The 20,758-nt window shown below is 43.0% G+C and overlaps 1 protein-coding gene across 14 annotated transcripts in view; it reads right to left on the reverse strand.

The window, feature by feature from the left end:
- Window positions 1–19,028, reverse strand: part of rims1a (regulating synaptic membrane exocytosis 1a) — a 165,134-nt gene extending 146,106 nt beyond the window's left edge. For 13 of the 14 annotated variants that reach the window (XM_085800976.1, XM_085800974.1, XM_085800973.1 and 10 more), the window contains exons 1-2: window positions 18,549–18,921; window positions 14,157–14,231 (exon numbers count right to left, since the gene is read on the reverse strand). In XM_085800976.1, coding sequence (XP_085657102.1) covers window positions 14,157–14,231; window positions 18,549–18,709 — 236 coding nt within the window. In that variant the 5' untranslated portion in view covers window positions 18,710–18,921. Of the gene's footprint in view, window positions 1–14,156; window positions 14,232–18,548 lie in introns of all 14 variants that reach the window. The other variant, XM_085800970.1, reaches the window with a different exon arrangement.
- Between the last annotated feature and the right edge of the window lie 1,730 nt (window positions 19,029–20,758).

Genomic DNA, 20,758 nt, shown 5'->3' on the forward strand with positions numbered 1-20,758 from the left:
ACAAACACCTAGGGACTATTTTTGGATCACATTCAGGAAAGGAAAGGAACAAAGACACCAAGTTCCAGGAAATAAAGACTAAATGACTGAAAGATAAAGAAAAAAAGGATAAAAGAGAGAGAGAGGATAGGATTAAGGGTGGGATGAGAGAGAGAGGGAGAGGAGGGACAGATGGAGAGAGCACCAGAGCCAACAGCAGAGCTAAGTGGGTAGTGTGCTCCCCAGACAGCGCTCCATATGGCCTGGCAACGCCATACACAGCCGGGCCGCACAAACACACATATACACAGCATGTATACACGCAGACACGCAGCATGCATACACATGCACAAACACTCCTCCACACGTTGTGCATATTCACACACTGCTGTGTACCCACACATATATACAGTCTGAAGGTGGAAGTGAAGGGATGTGGTCCTTTAAAAAAAGAATTTAAAAAAACACACATAACAGGTGCAAAGAGTCTTTGCATTAAAGATAGGGCTGTTCCATTAATCGATTTAAAATCCTAATCGCGATTATTTGGACCAACGGCCCTTTTCCACTACACAGTTACAGCTCGGTTCGGTTCGGTTCGGCTCGGCTCGGCCGTCATATCACAGCGGCTACCGCTGTGTTACGGCTGTGATATGACAAGGATTAGGTCTTCTACAGCTGAGATCTTCAGCGGGGGCGGGGTCGTCATATAACAGCGGCTACGGCCGTGTCGTGTCGATTACAGACCAGCGTGGTTTTCCACACAGCAGACATTTAACTCAGGCGACAGAATAACAACAGTTTGTCTGTGAGTTTTTAAAATTAGCGGTATTGATTCTCGTGACGGACGTATGGTCAGACTCACGCTTGCAACACTTCCGGTGACAACGCTCTGGCCAATCAGTGGAAGGCAGTCAGTTGACGTTTTTAGATGGATGGATGGATGGATGGATGGATGGATGGATGGATGGATGGATGGATGGATGGATGGATGGATGGATGGATGGATGATGGATGGATGGATGGATGGATAGATGGATGATAGATAGATAGATAGATAGATAGATAGATAGATAGATAGATAGATAGATAGATAGATAGATAGATAGATAGATAGACAGATAGAGTTTTTTTTAAATTAGACTCTATGTCCATTTAAAAAGACGCAAACAGCACACAAAATAGTTAATCATTTAACAAAAAAATTGCAATCGTAATCGGAAATCAATTTTTGAGAGAAGAAAATCAAGATTTTTTTTTTGGGCAAAATCGAACAGCCCTAATTGAAGATGCTGATTCACGTCATTTAAATCCTGACATACTGAAACGATGGTTGTTTAACATGTGTCAGACACTCGTCTGTCCAGACGGATGTCGTCTCGTTCACATGTAGCTGAAGAGGAGCGCTTGGTTTTTTTTTTCAGATCTGTCCTAATGCACTATTTGCGATTTCAATTGGAGACATGTCAAGAAGCGGTTCAATGTTTTTGAATGATTGCCTCCCTCTGGCATGTTTGTCCAATACTGCAGACGCCCAAACAGTGCTCATCAGTGGAGAAAACAAGGTCACATTTGTTTGGTATACAAACAAAGGCGCCTGTAATGTCTCTGCATCTTATAATAAAGAATGAAGGACACTTTGCTTTTGCATGTACGACTGTGCTCTTTACTGCTAGTATTTGTATACAACCAACACTTCCGGTTCACGTACGGTAACCTCTATTCGCCACGTCCTGGATTAACTATTCTCCATCAGGGGGCGCTACATGAACACAACACTGTCATAGGCCACAGCTCTCCTAGATCTGCTGTGGACATTACAGCGCCCAAAAAGAAAAAAAAACTGTCTTTATCATTAAAGTCCCATGCAGTAGGGTAGATATCTATGTATTACTTGAATATAAAGCAGGGCTTGGCTCTCAGTCTCAGCTCTCAGCCAAGCCCCGCCCCTTTGCAGGACTTGAAGTTTTATTCAATCATTCAGAAAACAGCCAGGAAATCAGAGGAGCTGCCCACAGCCTCAGAGGAGATGTAAAACTATATATCTGTTATGGATCAACTTTTCAAATAAAACACTGGAAAAAGTGTAAAATGCTGGAGCTTTAAAAGAAGACAGGAGGTGAGATATAACTATCCAACTCTGAGAGGTGTTGTCCATTGATTCAGCTTTGACTTTCATCACTCACACTTTCTGCTGGGTGAGGGGTCCCACTGTGTGTCACATCCATTACACCAATGGTCCTTAAAGGGATACTACACCCAAAATCGATAATTCACCAATTTCCTACTCACCGTCATGCCAAGGAAGGGTTTGGAGAACTTTCAGAGTCATCAAAACACTATAGGAGTTCCAGGGGGGGTCCGGCTGGCAACAGATTTTCATATAATGGCGGCTGATAGTGTTCACTAGTGTTCACGAGATTTGCTGTGAGATGTTCGTTCAGCGTTGTAAACTATGTATGATGTAAACACGGAAGAACAACTTTTTCATGTGGCGTCTTCAGGACACTTGTGTCAGTACAGACGAGCCGTATGGAGGTATCTGGATGTTTCATAGTGTGTGTTTTGGAAGATTCAAAAGGAACTCCAAAAGCGTTTTGATGACTCGATGACCTTGATGAATTGGTGAATTATCAATTTTGGGTGAAGTATCTCTTTAACCTTTTCCAGTCATAAGCCCCCCCTTTGTCACGTACTCCGGTAGGTGCACTGTATGCCAGAAAGTGTTTTAATGCTTTTTGGTGTCTAAATATTTTGACAGATAATTACTCTAAGCCCCACAGCTCAGCAAGTGGGCGTTGTGCAGCGGGACAGTTGGAATGAGTATGGCTAAACTAGAAACAGCATTTCCTAACGGAAAATGCGTGTGAATGCTGAAAGCCATTGCTGAACCATGCTGAATTAGCAGAATAAAATGACAAAGACATGCGGAATGGCATACAAGAAACATGTCCAAGGAAGGAATTGAACCCACAACTCCATGAGTGGTAACCTAACACACTAACCATATGGCCACAGAGGACCTGAGTTACACTGAGCTTTATACTATGAGGAATCAAAGACTGTCCAATGACAGCTGAATAATTGGAATCAAAAGTCAAGCAATGATGTGAAATGACTGAGGTAGGAATCGGACCCATGACCTCATGATCACTAAACCTTTGCTCTGCCACTCGGCTACAGAGAGCACACTGCTTTCAAGACTGTTGTCATTCATTGTAATGTGATGATGTGCTGCAAACTGGTACGAGTAATCAAGGAGATAACAAACACCTGTAACCAAATGAAGGCGGGGGAGGGGAGGTTAATTCTGCCAGTGACGTCCAATAGTGGGCAGCGCAGGACAAGAAATGATGGATACAAATCATTCAAGAGCTTTGCTTTTCTCTGCTGCTCCAGTGCATTTAAATCTTAGAGCAGTAGTATAAACAAGAAACATGTCCACAACCCTGGACCTCATGATTGGCAACCTAGCAAACTAACCTCTCAACCACAGAGGGAGATAAAACATGCAGAATTTTATACCGTGATAAATCAAACACTGTCCAATGCAGCTTCTGAAGAGAGGTTGAGACTTTGATGAATGTGAGATTTTTCAATGATGCTTAAAAAAAAAAAAAAAAGAGTATAAATGAGCCATTAGAAGTTTGTCTACAGATCAGAATTTGAATGAAGTCTCTAGCAGAAAGTACAACATGAATGAGGCAGGAATCGAACCCATGACCTCAAGATCAATAAACCTTTAATCTGCCGCTTCACCACAGAGAGCACACACATAAGCATGTTGTCATTGATTGTAATGTGCTGCAAACTGTGGCACAAGCAATTAATGAGTATCTTAACGAACACCTGTAACCAATTGAGGGTGTGGGAGGGGAGCAGAATTCAACATAACATAACAAGAGTGCTAAGCTTGGATTCCATCCAGTGACCTTGGGGTTGACAAGCGGCCACCTTACCCACTACACTACAGTATATTTTTCAGCTTTTTGCCTTTATTTGATAGTGATGACAGTAGAGATAGACAGGAAATGGGGAGGCAGAGAGAGGGGGAACGACACGCAGGAAAGGCCTGCCCGACGCGGGACTCGAACCGGGGACGCCTGCGGCGAGGACTGTAGCCTCTACATGGGGCGGCCGCTCTACCCACTGCGCCACGCACCGCCCCCCACTACACTACAGTAGAGTTGTGGCAAAGAGAGGTTGAGACTTTGATGAATGTGAGATTTTTCAATGATGCTTAAAAAAAAGAAAAGAGTAGAAATGAGCCACAACAAGTAAGTAGAGGACTTTTTTGTGACTTATGACTTCTTTCTTCTTCCAAGGAAATCATACTTCCCATGGGCGAAAGCTCACCAAACCGTCAGACCCCATGCCAGATTTACTCAACTCCAAGGACTCCAAGATGTCTCACTTCCAGACAGTTGGCTCAGTGAGTTAGGAGCTGGTTCTTGATGTCTGAGGGCGTGGGTTCAAGACCCAGCAAGTGAGATAATGATACTACATCAAAATTCCTTTGTGAAACAAATGTACAACATTTTTAGAGTCATGGTAGATGACATATCAGAATTTTACCTCAAAAACTGATTTTTAAATTTTTTTTTACAGTGGTTTCAAATCTGCCTGCGCGACAGTGAATGGCTTACTCAATTTGTGAAGCCACTGTTGAACTGCCACTCGAGCCTCAACTGGTGCAAATTGAACATTGTAAGGTCAACTGTCTTGTCTTCCTGTTTGTTGCTCAGAATTTGCCTAAATTTGCCAAAATTAGCCCGGACCCAACCCATCACTGCGCAGCAGCTATAATTTTCTTTTGTCTTCTTTGTGTTCATGGTTGTGAATCAATCATCCGGCCTCTAATTCCTTTTTTCTCTTAGGAATCACACAGACAGTGAAATCAACAGGAAAGTGAAGGGATGAGTCGATGACCAAACTGCACATCATAAACAAATAACACATTATGAATCAATGACTGGACATAAAGATGGACGGCATGTCTCCACTTCTGCAGCTGTGATATGTACGTAGGTCCGGCCCATTCGCCCACTCAACCCGTCTTATACAGCATCAAATAACTAATTTAAACCAAACTAACCAGGAAAACAATCTCTTTAATAAACATCCACATAATAAAAACCCAGCTAAAATAACAGAAACCATCTTTGGGAATAATGGTGATAATAATTGGAGGTGTACATGTTAGTTTGCCCCGTTTTCAAGAGCTAACAAGGGTTTGCAATGCTTACTGCCGCTCCCAGGGGGCAGTGAAGATATTTTGGCTTCTCCTTTGGGAATCTTTTGTGTCGTTCATTGTCATATACAGTTACTGGACACTCACACGTTATTTTTGGCTTCATAATGCAGAAAATTAGGCCGGCACTTTCAAAACGTGTAGGGGGCTGCGGCTCATTTGGCGGGGCCACTGTTGGACTTTCAGGTGCATCATGAGACACCTTGTTTTTAAAGAGGAACTATGCAGATTTTAACCTTAACTATATGCTACATTTTTACATTAATCAAACAGCTTCAGAGTAATTGTGATGGTTAAATAAATGACTTGTAACTTGTTACAGGGAGAATGGAGGCTCTCTCTTGCAGTGTTCCAACTCTCATTTCGGCGGCACTGCAGCAAAAACGCGCCCCCGTAACCCGTAATCTGTTGTTTATGACAGATAAGACTACACAAATCGTAAATGACATTAACTACTGCTCCATTGATTGTTTTCTTGTCGGCTTTGTTAAAAACAAATGCACATGGCCGGGAGGAGGGTTAGCAAAACAGTGGAAAAGCAGCCCAGACTTGCATAGTTCCCCTTTAAGTTGGAATTGTTTTTAAGAGTCTCTACATGTGAGAGCCAGCTTGGTTAAGCAGGAAACTGTGGCACAAAAGCACCAGATACTTGACTCTCATAAATCAGCTCTATGGTAAATGATATCGCCGGTACAGGCAGTGAAATGTTTCAGTCTTGTCCACAACAATGCAGCCAACTCCATATTATCTTGAGACACCTCTAGGTTGGTTCAGAACCACTGCAATGTATTGAGACCATTTCAATTTATTATAACTTGGATCATATTGTCTGGACATTGTTCGCTGTTGCTTTAGGTTATGAAAACATTGTACAGGGCAATATTTAAGTATTCACACTGGACAAGCCAAACATGTCAGACAACAAGACTCAATGGGGGGGGTTAGGAGAGGGTGAGGGGGCAGCAACTGCAGGAGGAGAGCAGGCATCACTCTGCAGAGTAGGACTCCTACTTTTTTTGGTTTTTTTTGTACAATGAAAAAACATGTGAAATGAAATTTTCAGATGTCTTATGTTTTTGAAGCCAAAATTAAAACAGATAAATCACTGTTTTTCTTGAGAGACTCTCTTTCACAAAAATGCATTTTTCTCAGCTTTCTAGAAAAAAAGTGGTCTTTTTGGTGCAACCAGGCTCTATTCAACTGTCGCAGCTGATCGCGCTCATATGGAGGTTAGATCATCCAATGTAGAACTATTTTTATAGACAAAGTGCAGCCAAGCACCAGGCTGAAGGAACAGCAGAGCTCCTCTGCTGCAGGTGAACAGGCTGGAGAGCAGCGACGTCCTCTTTTTTTCAGCGCGGTTGTTACAGGTGATGTACATCGATGTCCGTGTAGGTACATTTACTGTCTGATCTTCCTTCAGGTGGGCTGCTGCACATACTGTCAGTCCTCCTGTGTTTTTTTTTTTTGCTATGAAATATGACTGAAGGCACATGGAAGTCTGCACGTGTCGACACGCCCCCATGAGTTGACGACATATTAAACTAATAAAAAAAACAAAAAACGATAGTATTAATCGGTCAAAGTTCTTAACCATGTGCATCCCTACTAATAATCCATCACTACACAGGAATCCTGGCGTTTGAAGACAGACGAGCCCACAACCACACCACCGTCCCACAGTGGCCGTCCAGGTGTGTGAAGGTCTTAAAGGCAGGCAGGGGGTTTGAACTTCTCTCTCCAGCCGTCCCTTTTCATTCTCCACAGAACCGAGTTGCATCACCTTTCATGTCTGCAACCAAGTGCAACACCACAAGTGCATTCAAGGAAAGGCTGCCCAAAAGGTGTGAGATTCATTGCGGCAAGACTACAAAGAACACAAAAGACAGAGTGCTCTTAGAGACAGATCAGGGGAGCAGTCGGACGCAGCCAGGATCTGAGTGGAGCTCAGATATGAACACTTTAGCACTGAAGACTCAGTGTACAGCCTAATTCTATTTCATCTGAGGGTTTGATTAAATCCTGACGATCAACCGAATGTTTATGTTTCACAAAACAAGCTCCAATAAACCTATTTAGAGTGTTTAAATAGACATGTTGAACTGACAAGGTGATAATCCATGTGTGGGTCACACTAGATCAAGTTATAAAATGACTGACTATACTCTATTGGGTACATCCAATCATAAACAAGCCAGTGTCTCATCCAGTGAGGATGAAACTCTCTCAAACACATGAAATGTAGTGAGAGTGTGTCGAGTCCCTCCTCTGTCCCCGCTGGAGCAGAGACTCATGGGAAGACCAGGATAACAGCCAATCCCTAAAGGAAGTGAAGGAAATGACTCCTCGCCAATCTCAGGGCACACTGAGGTTACTACGGGGCTGCTGGGCCGTCGCCATGGTACCCCGCTATCAGGGGACACCTGGCCAATCACATTCACTGATGTAAGGTGTAAACATCTTACGCTGCAGCACAGAAGCATGTCGCTGTCTGCAAAGACCTGTGGTGGAGTGACATGTCCATATATGTCAAAAGATTATGCATTTTGATATGTGCTGACGACATTTGCGATTTTTTGTTTCATAGAATTATTTGTGTTATTATTATTATTGTGTGTTTAAAGCAGAAGTAAGCGATCCGGTCGTTTTGGCTAATGCTGCGTTCCAGGCAGGCTTTTGAAACCGTAAATTACAGCTTCAAGTCACAACTTACGACTTTGTAGCGTTCCAGGCAACCCACTCGTGTTTTTCCGACCTGTTTTACCTGTGAAAGTCACTATAACGGCCACTCGTAACTTCCGACCCGTGAACTCGTACCAGATCGAACTGGTATGACTTCACAGGTCGGAAAAACACGAGTTACGGGTTGCCTTGAACGCACCATAACAGTCCTCGTCCCTACGTCACCACATTCACGCGCATCCCTTGGCTGCACACACAGCCCTTCATGCCGTTCTCTCTCCTCATTGGATAAAAATTGTAGGATACGAGAAAAGTTTTCTCCTCGGCTCAGAGCAGAGCAGAGTGACTAAGAGACCCGTGTTTCGGTCCAAACACTCTATGTAGTGATTGCTGTCGGAAGATATAACTATTTAAGACTTATATTAACACAAAAATATATCGCTTACTTCTGCTTTAAGTGAATTATATTTACACCTTCCAGCCAGAATGGCTTTAACAGACCTAAATACAAAATAAAAGTTAAAAAAATATGCTAATTTAAAATACATTTCATAACACAAGGAATCTGCGATATTATCATTTGAAAGTCTTGCATATGGTGATTAACTACAGCCGAAAGGATTAACTACGTGCTCCCTTACAGTCTGAGAAACTTCCACAAGTCCTGTGCTTATTAAAAGTTCAAAAGCCCCAAGAGATGAACTCTCAAGTACAGTGTGGTCAAGTCTAAAACATTTTCACATCCCAGCGTGTTCAGACAGTCAGCAGCTCAATCAGCCGCTCGCCAGGAGTCTGTTTTGTCCCTGACGAACGTTTGGCAGCAGCTGACCATCAGCAGCCAGGTTTCCCCACCCACTTCATTCCCTACAAACGCTGTATATTCATCCTGTAAATAAACATAACGCCTCGATACACAATGATAAGCTGATGTCTGCCATTGAGGGATTCCCTCAGCTACATATGTGTGGGACAGTAGCATCACTCACTACAAATAGTAATAGTACATTTTCAGTATCATGGTCCTAAAAAGGCTGTTTTCTTTCTTTCTTTCTTTTTTTCTTTCTGAATCAAAAGGCTTTGTAGGAACAAAGCTCTTTTATTGAACAAGTAGCTGACTGTTTCTCTGTTTGATTGACAGCTACATTCATCACTGATAGCTTGGCATAACCTCAGTTTTTAAATTAATTTAAAAAGTAGAAAGACATTAAACTGGTAAACGAATTTGGCCATTTCTGAGTAGCTTAGCTTGCAACATTTCATCAATATTTAAGTAAAAACAACATGATCCCTGATCCAGCTATTAGCATTACTGACACTAACAAATCAGACTGGCACAAAACTATTAGTTCTGTGCTGAAAGGCTGTTATTTCAGCCCACGTGTGAGTATTATACAGTACATTCAAATTATCTCCTGGCTACTTTCGGCTGAGCCGATTGAAAACCAAAAAATCACTCAGCTTATTGTCCAGCTTATTAAGTTATCAACAAAATAAAAGCACCAAAGCTTGTAAATAACAAAAAGTGAATAGGATAATTGTACTAATGCACTTATAGAGGGAGAATGACAGATAATACTGGGGGACTGTGCTAAGGCCAGTGTTGGTCACATTACTTTTAAAAAGTAATTAGATATAGTTATTCATTACTTTCCACAAAAAGTAACTGAGTTATTTACTACATTATAAGAGTAACTAATTACCAGGAAAAGTAACTATTGCGTTACTTTTTTATAAAATGCTTCTTGAGTCAACTAACGCCCCAATGTATTGTCAGTAACTGTAACGGCGTTATAACGGGGGAAACAGTCACTTTTTTGATTATTCGTTACTGGAAAAAGTAGCGCCGCTCATAAGGTTGTTTATTTAAAGCGTCGTTATTCCATGTTCAGACATATAAACACTGCCTGATGGTAACACACATTGGGTTGTGATGGTTGAATCGTACCTGAAGCCACAGGCCCCTGCCGACACAGGCCTTTGCTTTTTTTTCCAGATACCTCTGCCCCACTTCCGTGGCAACGCTGACTGTAATGTCTCGTGAATAATGTGGGGAATACTGACTGGAAACACACAGATTGTATGTTATAAATGGGGCCAATACTGTGGGATTCCTCTGGGAATCAGATGTGCTCCAGCTGACTTACTCTGTAATCCCACCTCGCTCTCTGATCCAATTTACACACACTCCAACACACACATATAGGCAGCGCAGATAGAACATAAACAAGTCTTACGCTTTGATCATTGTGTGGCAGAGAAAAAGACATTCCGGGCGAGAGGAGTCGACAGAAATGCACGGAAAATTCACAATTTCAACGTGCAAATAAGCCAGCGGGACCGAGATGCTCGTATGACATCAAAGAGTGGAAACGACAGAGTCTGTTTCAAGTAATGTTGGCGATTCGAGTCTATATTAACAAGCGCTAATCAAATAACTAGACTTTACACACACACAGTGAAGAAAGGACGGCAGCTGAGCTGAGCCTTTATAAAGAAGCGCTCCTGACCAACCCATCAAGCTACCAATCCCTGCTAATTGGAAATGGGAGGCATCACTTGAGTGAACGCTAACCTCTAACCACCTGCATTATGGGTACGATGTTAGTGAAGAAGGGATAGAAGTGCTGCATGACTGGCAGGTTTTATGGGAATATAGACATAAAGAGCTGAAAGTGTAGTAAATTCACAAGTTTAAAAACCTTTTTTTTTTTTTTTTAACGAAAGGAACCTCAGTGTCAGTCAAAGCAGGAACATGAGATCTCTTTGATGACATCATGACAGTGATATCTTATTGTGATCTATAGTAATAAATACTTCAACTTAAACCCGTCCATTCACACTGCCTCGTCCTCACAGTCAAAGCACCACACACTAACCTCTGGCTCTTACTGCAGTGCTGCTGCTGCTGGGACCTCTCCACTAAAGACTGTACACACAGTCCCGCTGACTTTTAACCAATCCCCTTTTAATGTAACTAATGATTCAAATGGAGCCTGTCCAACTGTAAAAACAAATCCCAACAGCTTGTCCCTGAACACCGCCTGATCAAAAAAAGAATGAATACGAAGGGCTGCAACCGGCAATTATTTTCATTGTCAAAACAAAAAAAGTTCCTCTCTCAGCTTCATGGAGCTGATTACAACCTCATCCAAACAGAAGATATTTTTACTTCATTGATAAATGCAGTATGACATACCCATAGAGGCTGAAATCAGATTTCCCCAAATAGCAAATTACTTTTCTGTCCATCAACTAATCAATTATTGGTAAATGGACTGTACATACCCTAAGCTATATAGCACTATTGATCATAGTGCTCTCCAATGGAAACCAGATTCACCCGTTCCCACACTGTTTTGCTTCATAAAGGGTTTTAGACACACACACACACACACACACACACACACACACACAGTAATGATACATCAGGGGCAGGTTAGTTCAGTATTTCGCCATAGACTGTAAAAAGAATGGACGTAGCGTCCGTGACGTCACCCATTGGTTTTGGTGAGTCTGTTTTGTGCCGCTACTACGGGGGTTTGAACCGCGCCATGTTGGATTCTACTTGCCATATTTGGAGCGGTGCGGCCGTTGGCCGGCCGAGAGCCCGCCCACTGGCCTCGAAGCAGCGGTCTCCGGTCCGGACCTGTCACTCAACGGTTCTGCGCCCTAATTGGCCAGAACTTTAAACCTAATAATAGTAAAACGGTAGAGTTTTAAAAAAAATTCACCCCCCTCAGAGTGTGTGCGGGGGTAGAAACTATCGGTTGAGACCAAAAAAATAAAATGTACCAGGCTGTAAATATGTTTTTTTAAGCTGTAAAATCGGCTATTTTAACATGGGGCTCAATTGGAGTTGCTCCCTTCTGGAGCCAGCCCCCAGCGACAGCCGAGGGGATTGCAGTTTTTTGAACGCGGAAGTGAGCTTCACTTCTCAGACCGACAACTGCCCCCTTGTATTTCGCCCAAGGACATCAAGAATGCCTACTTAAGGAGATGGGAATCGAACCACTGACCATCCAAGAAGTGGACCACCTGCTCCATCTCCTCAGCCACTATCAATCTACTAATCATTTCAGCTTTCATAATATGAGGTCATATAGTTTCACAACCCACAGTGACCAGCACAATCCCTGCACCAACACTGGCCTGAAAATTAAATAGCGGAATAAAAGGTGGGAAAATAAATATTTAGCTCAGTTTTAAGGTGTTCTTCGTCTGAATCAGTTTGTCAATCTTCATAGACAAAAACAAAACACTGTCCAGAATGAAGACTTACTCTCACAACTTAACTTTTTGTGTGAAGTAAAGCTTTAGTGAACTTTGTGGCAAGCTGTGATGACCATGGTGACCTGTTAGCGAAGGGCGAGCTAAGGGAAGCTACTAGCCCACTGTTTATTAGCACTATTCACATTTATATGACCCTTTCACTGTATGTGCTTGTCCACAAGCAAGGAGTGGGCACAAATAGCTTCTTCTCTCCAATAATCTGTATTGGAAAGCATTGTGTGTGTCTGACAGCAACAAGCATGTCCTTGTCTAGCATCATCTGGTTAGCGCTGTCACAATAGTTTGCTACCAAGCCCTGAGAGTCACCACAAGCAGCATTTGCTAATGTATCACTGTGCATCATCTGGAACTTTCAATAAACTGCTAAATAACTTAAAGGGATACTTCACCCAAAATCAATAATTCACCAATTTTCTACTCACCGCCATGCCAAGGAAGGGTTTGGAGAACTTTTGGAGTCATCAAAACGCTTTAGGAGTTCCAGGGGGGGTCGGGCTGGCAACGGGTTTTCATATAATGGCAGCGGATAGTGTTCACTTTTGAATCATAGTAGCTCCCGGCGAGATTTGCTGCGAGATGTTCTTCCGTGTTTACATCATACATCCATTGGTTTACAACGACGAACGAACATCTCACAGCAAATCTCGCGCATGCACACAAACATCAACAGAGCCACTGGGAGCTGCTGCTACAACAAGGATAAAAACAGAGATCAAATACATTTTTTCCGAACTTTTTCATGTGGCGGCTTCAGGACACTTGGGTCAGTACAGACGAGCAGTATGGAGGTATCTTGATGTTTCATAGTTTTGGACGATTCAAAAGTGAACTCTATCCACCGCTATTATATGAAAACCCGCTACCAGCCGGACCCCCCCCTGGAACTCCTAAAGCGTTTTGATGACTCCAAAAGTTCTCCAAACCCTCCCTTGGCATGACGGTGAGTAGAAAATTGGTGAATTGTCGATTTTGGGTGTAGTATCCCTTTAACATAGGCCTACATCAAAAATACAACAGGCTCAAATGACAGATACACATGTTTGACTTACAGTATACAGTATAACGCAAACTTGAATTACAGATAGTTCATGTATTTTTCCAGGGCTCGTGAGCATCCTGGTATAATCATGAAGCTTACGTGAAACATGTCAGACACACACACACACACAGTCATTCCTCCAGACAAGCAGCTTGGCAGGAGAGTGAACTGTGAGACACACTGAGCGTCTGAATCCAGCCTAAGCCAACAGGACCACAACATCAGCTAGTCCCTAATGACTCAACAGGATCTGGACTGGACTTATCAGACCGATCATGTCCATCTTCACAGCAGAAGCTGTACCCTGATGTACTCTGATAGATGACACAGAAAATGGAATGTGTGTGTGTCTGTATACTACGTATATTTTTGTTGTTGAGGGGAGCAGCCTTATTTCTTGGTTCTTGTCTGTATTGCTGTTATTTGCTTTGGCAACACTGTATTTTAACGGTCATGCTAATATAGTAAAGCGCTTTCAATTGAAGAGAGAGAGAGAGAGAGAGAGAGAGAGAGAGAGAGTGTGTTAAACAGGATTCAAAGTCAGTCCGGAAGTAAAGAAGAGTGAGGCTCGGTGACACCAAACTTCCTAAATATAAATCTGGAACTCTAAATGAGGCGTCTGTCTGCTGCCATCCCACTTAGAGTATCATACAAATGGTATAATGACGGCTTGAGTCACACTTGCAAAACATAGTAACCAGTGCACGAGTTCGTCTTTTATACCGGTGACTCATCCAAGGTGTAAAATAGACTTTGCAGCAATACATGAATGTGAGGCAAAACAACAGACTGCCAGCTCTGTGAGGTTGTTATGGGCCACTAGGGAGAAGTGACAGTAAAAGTGACGCAAGAGCAAATATTAGCAACTAACTCTCCACTAGTTTTTTTCGGGAGGGTTTTTAAGTGGCCACTCACCGGACGTCGTTTTGCTGCGGAGGTTTCTTCTGTCCGACCAGGTTCACCGTTCTTGCTTGTATAGGCTTCTCTTCCCTGAGACACAAAGGTAGACCATTATATATATATGCATTTGGCTCATTTATATAGTTTTTTTAATATATATATCATTTTTTTCTATTTTTCGAATACAATATAACAGCAACAACAAACCAAAAAAATAAAAAACAGTACATTCCATGAATAGCAGTTCCATGAATACATTCATACAACGGCAAACATACATACACTCACAACACAAAGGGAGTAGTCCTGTTCTGTGACCGGCAGGTCAGGGATCAGTCCCACACACCAAACACAGTGTGACTGTTTACAAGAAGACATTTGATCCTGTTGTCTCCCACCTCCAGAGCACAGAGAGGGAGTCATCAGGCCAGAGGCCCAGTGAACATCATCATTTATATAGTTTAACAACATCCCCGTTTTACAATGAACAGCTAGCTAACAACAAACATCAAGTTAAAGAGTCTTTGTGGAACAACTTCACCCGTCGTCCTGTGAAACATAATGGACGAAGGAGTCTTAAAAGGTCTGATGTCATTCCCGTAACTTTTAACTTTTAAATCCAGGTTAAAAACATTTCTCTTTTCAAGTGCTTATAGCTGAGCTCTTTTTAAGAACTTTAAACTTTATCTATTTTCTTTTATTCTACTTTTTTATTCTTTTTTGCTCCTGCTTTTAACTCTGTTTAATGTTTACTCTTCATTTAAAAAAAAATGTTTGTTTAATGCTGTTTTATGCTTCTCTTTTTAAATGTTGTGTCTTTATGTAAAGCACATTGAGTTGCCTTGGTATGAAATGTGCTATATAAATAAAGATGCCTTGCCTTGCCTTGCCTAACTTCTACAACACTTCGGCTTCAGCTCTTCTTCTGTGAGTCAGGATCATCAGGATCCAGCCTGGGGTTTACCCTGGCTTCATTATGTGATGCTCAGATTTCATGCCAGTACCTATATAATAGCTTTCATATCTGGATATTTGTCTTATTTACCTCATGATTTGAGGTTATTCACTCCAGTATTCAGAGTGAAGCTTGACTGTTTGAGTCTGAATGCAGCTATTTTGTTTCAAACAATATTGCACCCACTACACTAAACAAAAGAAAAAATGACTGCTTTAAATACAAACCAAACTGATAAAGACTGCTCATTTAGACGCTCAGGATACCTTTTGGCACCGATGACAGGCCTCAGACAACAATGGCATGCTTTCAATATGTCACATTCGCAGTGTGATTCAAAACCCATCTCATCCATAAACATGAACAGCGGGCTCTGATCAGTCTGATCACAGAGGGAAACTCTGAAGAGAGAAATCCCCGCCAACACCCACGCTGTCTAAAACAGAACACATCTTTTTATCGTCAATACTGTGGATACCCCTCTCATTATCAAGACACTTTTGGCACATTATAAATGGCGATAACTCTTTGTTCCTCAAAGACGCTGAGCCACTACCGCCACTAAAAACCTGGACTGATCTTCCATTTTTGCGCATAACTTTCAGATGTGTGTCGTCATGTTTTAGACCTCTTTCCATTCACTTCTACAGTACAGGGTGTGGATATGAACGTGAACACTGCAGACTTACAATACTTAACTAAACTTTAAGTGAACATCATGTGAGCATTGTTTTTTTACAGTGTTACATTGTTATCACATGCTGTTGCAGTTATGGTGCTAGTTAGTGTTAGTTTATAATGATCATGGTGTTTAAACAAAAACATGTGCACTTTCATAGACGGGATGATGATTCAATTTGTAGTGTTTGCTAGTGTCATGTTACTGAGTGGAAAAACTTTAATTTCTACTCAAAAAATACAGCACATTAGTTTGGCCCCTCGTGGTCCTTTAAGGTCACATTGTTTTTCCCTATCTTAGAGATTCCGCTCTAGAATGTGAGAAGAAGTCTGACGTTTTCCGAGACATTTCACAGCTCTAAGAAAACTGTCACACTGCGGAGCTTTCTCACATACTGATGTCTCGCCGTTTTCTAGAAATCATCATACATAGAATCGGCTCAGCTAAAATAAACACTTAAATTCTCACAACACCTCGCAAAGAAATCTCCTCTGAAAAACAATTGCTGCACACACTCACACACACTGTTCAAACATCCACTACGGATCATTTTTCATCTTTTACAGCGGAAGTGTGTGTGCGTGTGTGTGTGTGTGTGTGTTATGCGTTTCCTGTCTTTATTAAGGTGAAGGCAGTGACATACTCCAGGTCTCAGTGAAATTAAAACAAGTGACACATGTGAGCATACACATGGTCAAACTACTCTCAGAGAGTACGGCTGCTGTGCATTTCATGAACATGTACATGAAGTAGAGTATTATGCTGGATAAACTAATAATAATTTGTTTACATGCACATGCTTTGGGTATTAGCAGAGATACATGTTACTTCTTTGGCCAGCAAGGCAAGGTTCATACTGCTCACTGGCACTTGGTTATACTGGTTATGCAGAGTGGGACTACACTGTAATATGTTCCTATACTTTAGTTTTACATTTATGTTATGTAAGTGGGATTTAAAGCTTTTAAAGATGGTGCACAGGACTGAGGTAGAGGTTCATTATCACATATTTCTGAGAGGTTGTTATTGTTTATCTACTTTATTTATTGAATCATTGCAGCTATGGCTATATAGCTACAGATAGGTCTGCATACGGATCCTATACACTTTAATAGCAAGAACACTGATGGTGAGTATTAAACGGCTCAGAAGAGGAGTGTATTTTCTACCTCTCTGCATTACAACCCACACGACCCTACTGCTAGTACACTCACCGTGCATGCATTAGTCAACCTGTGCAGCTTTTCTGTGCAGGATTGCAATTGTAAAGACAGAGATAGAGAGAGATAGATAGAGAGAGAGAGCTTCCCTGTTGAAACGGTGATGAGAGGAGAAACGGTGCTGAAGCCAATATAGGTTAAGACATGTATGTGCTGACAGCCTGCTTTATTTGCAGCCGCTACAGTATGACATGACTGAATCTGCTGTGCTCCTAATACGCTATACTGAAAATGATGCATAGCCACTTAGAGCCCCAGTTATATATTGGACATTTCCTTCTTTAGATGCAATGAATCGATCTTCCCATTCCAGTGCTGGGCTATCAGTCCGCAAAGAGGGCTTAAAATAGAACAGGGACGTAAAGCTTGAGGAGTGCCTCGCTTAGGTGGGTCGCTCTCTATCTTTTTCTAGCTGCCAATGTATGCACGCAGCTCCATGCAGACCCGGGCAGAAGAAAAAAAAAAAAAAAGGCATCGTTTCCACTTCATACATTTTCTGGTCCTGGAGGAAAGGGGGTGGATGTGGGTTGATTCCTGCAGTGATCGCAGTGACAAACGAATCTGGAGGAGACTTTTCTCCATGCATGTATATGTGGAGGAGGAGGAAGAGGAGGTGGATGGGATGCACACAGTGAAGGGGTCACTCCTGATTGAAAATGACACTACACAGGCACCTTTTCCTCCCCCTGTTATAGGCCTACTGGTTCTATAACAGCCTGTGTGATGTCTGTTGCAAGAGCACTGGCCTACATACAGTGCATAAGGCTGGGAAAAGGCTCAACCGCACCCCTGAGCTGAGAACAGCAGCTGTTGAGATGGATGCTGCACAGATAAAAGCCAACAGGGAGGGTTTTACTTTTACTAGTCTCGATGCCGTGGCTTCAATGAGCCCTCTGCTATTTCCTGCTGCATCTATCAATGAAATATCTCAGGTACAAGTCCACACACACTCTTCTGCACTCGACTGAGGCATCGGTGTGAACAGCTGTGACGATATTATGAGGAAGAAAGGGGTGCAAGATGAGAAAATTTAGTTGATGTTTTTCATGCAGAGCTGCTGGATAACGTGGTGGTATACGGTGACACACCTTTGCCCTCCCATGATTCTCTTCTTCCTTCTTCCTGAGTAAAAGTTAACCCTAACCACACACTCTCCTGAGTCTCTCCTGGGAGCAGTGAGGAAATCTGCAAAACCGGACGTGAACCCATGCAGTCTAAGCTGGTGGCTCCTGCATGTGCAAGTGAGTGAATGAGAGAGTGAATGAGTTGTGTGGAGGGACCTGCAGGATATGGTACACACACACACACACACACACACACACATACATGCATAGTTCAGGTACAGTGGAGCTGAGCGGTCCTGATGCTGAGACATGTCGTCCATAGGAGGTGGATGGTCTTCTGGACGGAAATAGTCCAGGCCCAGCCTCTCTCCCTCTATTTCTCTCTCTCCCTAACACACACACACACACACACATACACACACATACACACACTCACTCACTCACTCACTCACTCTCTCACTCACTATCTTTCACTTCTCTCTCTCTTACTTTAACATGGCCTCCTCCTTCGCCTCCTCCTCCCGCTGCCGAGCCAGCACAGCCATGATGATCTTCCTCTCGTCCTCCGTCAGATGGCTCAGGTCCGGCTCCGGGATGGCCTGGGCGACGGGTGGGCGCGGGCCGCCCCGAGGGCCCACCGAGGCGAACATCTTCCCCACCACCACCACCACCACCACCTTCCCTTCCTCCCTCCCTCCTCTTCCTCCTCCTCCTCCTCCTCCTCGCCTCGGTCGGGATCACGGATAGAAAACCCGCTGGCGGAGCCCACGGATCACGACATGGCCCACGGACAACAAAGCGGCGGTTGGAGCGACTGATGCTGAGTTCCCATGGCGGCGGGGGGGGGCAGCCAGGGCGGCGGTGTCGGTGCTAGCTGTGCTGGAAGTAGCGGTGATGGTGGTCCCGGTTGCCGTTTTCAGCCTCTGCTTGTCCCTCTCGCTGCTCCGCTGTCTTCTCCCCCCACCCCCCTCCCACCGCCCGCCCGCCCACCTCTCCCCTCCACCACCTCCGGTTTACGGGGAGCCCATATCACCGGCGGTCGGTCGGGTTGCCGTTACGCGGGAGGGGGATCTCGCTTCCTTTTTTCTTTTTTTTTTCTTTTTGTTCCTGAGGCCGGGCAGACAGAAGGTCCCTGAAGGCGGATCAGGTCTCCGCTCAGGTCTCCGCTCTGTCCCGGTCAGCTGCTCCGTGTGGCTGCAGGGCGAGGCGGCGACTTCTTGTTTTCTCCAGCGCCGCCGCTGATGCTGATGCTGCTGTCAGGGAGACGGAACCGTCAATGGGACCGCAGCCCCTCAAGCGCGCTCACTTCTCTTGCGGCGGGAGCGCGCAGTCCTCATTTGAGAATGGGGGGCTCCACTCACCGTTAAGATGCGCGCTCACGCCAGCCTATAGCACACACAGGAAATAATGGGTTTTCTCAAGGGATGCATTGTGGGTCGTGTAGGACCAGAGCCAAATGACAGGGATGTTTAGATCAAGGTTTCAAAGGTTTCAGTGGTAGGCTACAAACAAATTAATTTAGGCTACTTTAACAGCCTAAATTAAAAACAAATTGCTCATATTAGTGAAAAGGGTGGTGCAAGTTAAGGGATGGCTTTTAAATTAGAATACGTTTCCTTCTAAAAAAATATATGAACCATTAAAATCCCTTAATATACTCGAGGTCTATTAAAGGCCATTGATTTATCTCATAATATCAAGCTAGATCTCATTGGGAGGAAGCCTACATAATCATTTATGAATTGCAATGAGCTATTAACTAGGCTATATTAACAAAGGCTTCATTGTTTTGAATTGGAATAATGAATTGTATCATATTGAATGAATTAATGAATTAATGTATTTCCCTCCATAGTGTTTTGTGACCTAAGCAAAAGACAGAAAGAATCAACTCCAACAATTATTGCAGTGTGGCAGGAGTAACATTACATTTTCTTTAAAAAGCAGTGGAGCTACATCAGTAGAAAGTGTTAAGACAAAGAAAACTGAATTAAAGAGAACCAAAAAATGATGATTAAGAAAATAAATCTAAAAGAGCATTTTCTAGTATTGCAAGAAACCCTTTACAGTAAGAGTGTAGCCTACACTCTCCTCCCTCCCACCAATCATTGCGTGTTAGAATGACGCTCATCCCCCGTTTTTGTCCTTCCTCCCTCTCTCTCCCTCCATTGCTTCCTCCTGTCCTTTAGCCATCCTTCCAACAGTTCCCAGCACACTCTCTCTCTCTCTCTCACACACACACACACACACACACACAATTTGTAGGCAGCCACATGTTTACACACATCCATGATGCATGAACATGTATGGCTACAGTAGGATGTCATTTACAGCATGTGCAACATTTGAATAGGCAGTGGCAAACTATAAATCACAAACATACTCTACTGTATAAGACAAAATCATTTGTTGAGTCATAAACAAATTCAATGTATAAACCTCCTACTGTATGTATGGAGTGAATAACAGAAACGCTCACAAATATTGTTTTGAGTGACTAAAGCAGATGAGACATTTTATGTTTTGGGTCTTGTTTTTGTTTTTTATTTTAATCTAGCCTTGTACAGGATCATTTTTGAACCTTTTTGACAATGAAATCCATACAGAGCATGAACTGTATCCTCCCTCTCTATACTGTATGTTTTGTTGTTGTGTGTTTTTTTTCTCTTTTTCTTTTTGTTTAGTTTGCTAGTTTTTGC

This window comes from Trachurus japonicus, chromosome 15, assembly GCF_045865225.1.
Source record: "Trachurus japonicus isolate A0001 chromosome 15, Traja_1.0".
In the NCBI taxonomy this organism is placed as follows: domain Eukaryota; kingdom Metazoa; phylum Chordata; class Actinopteri; order Carangiformes; family Carangidae; genus Trachurus; species Trachurus japonicus.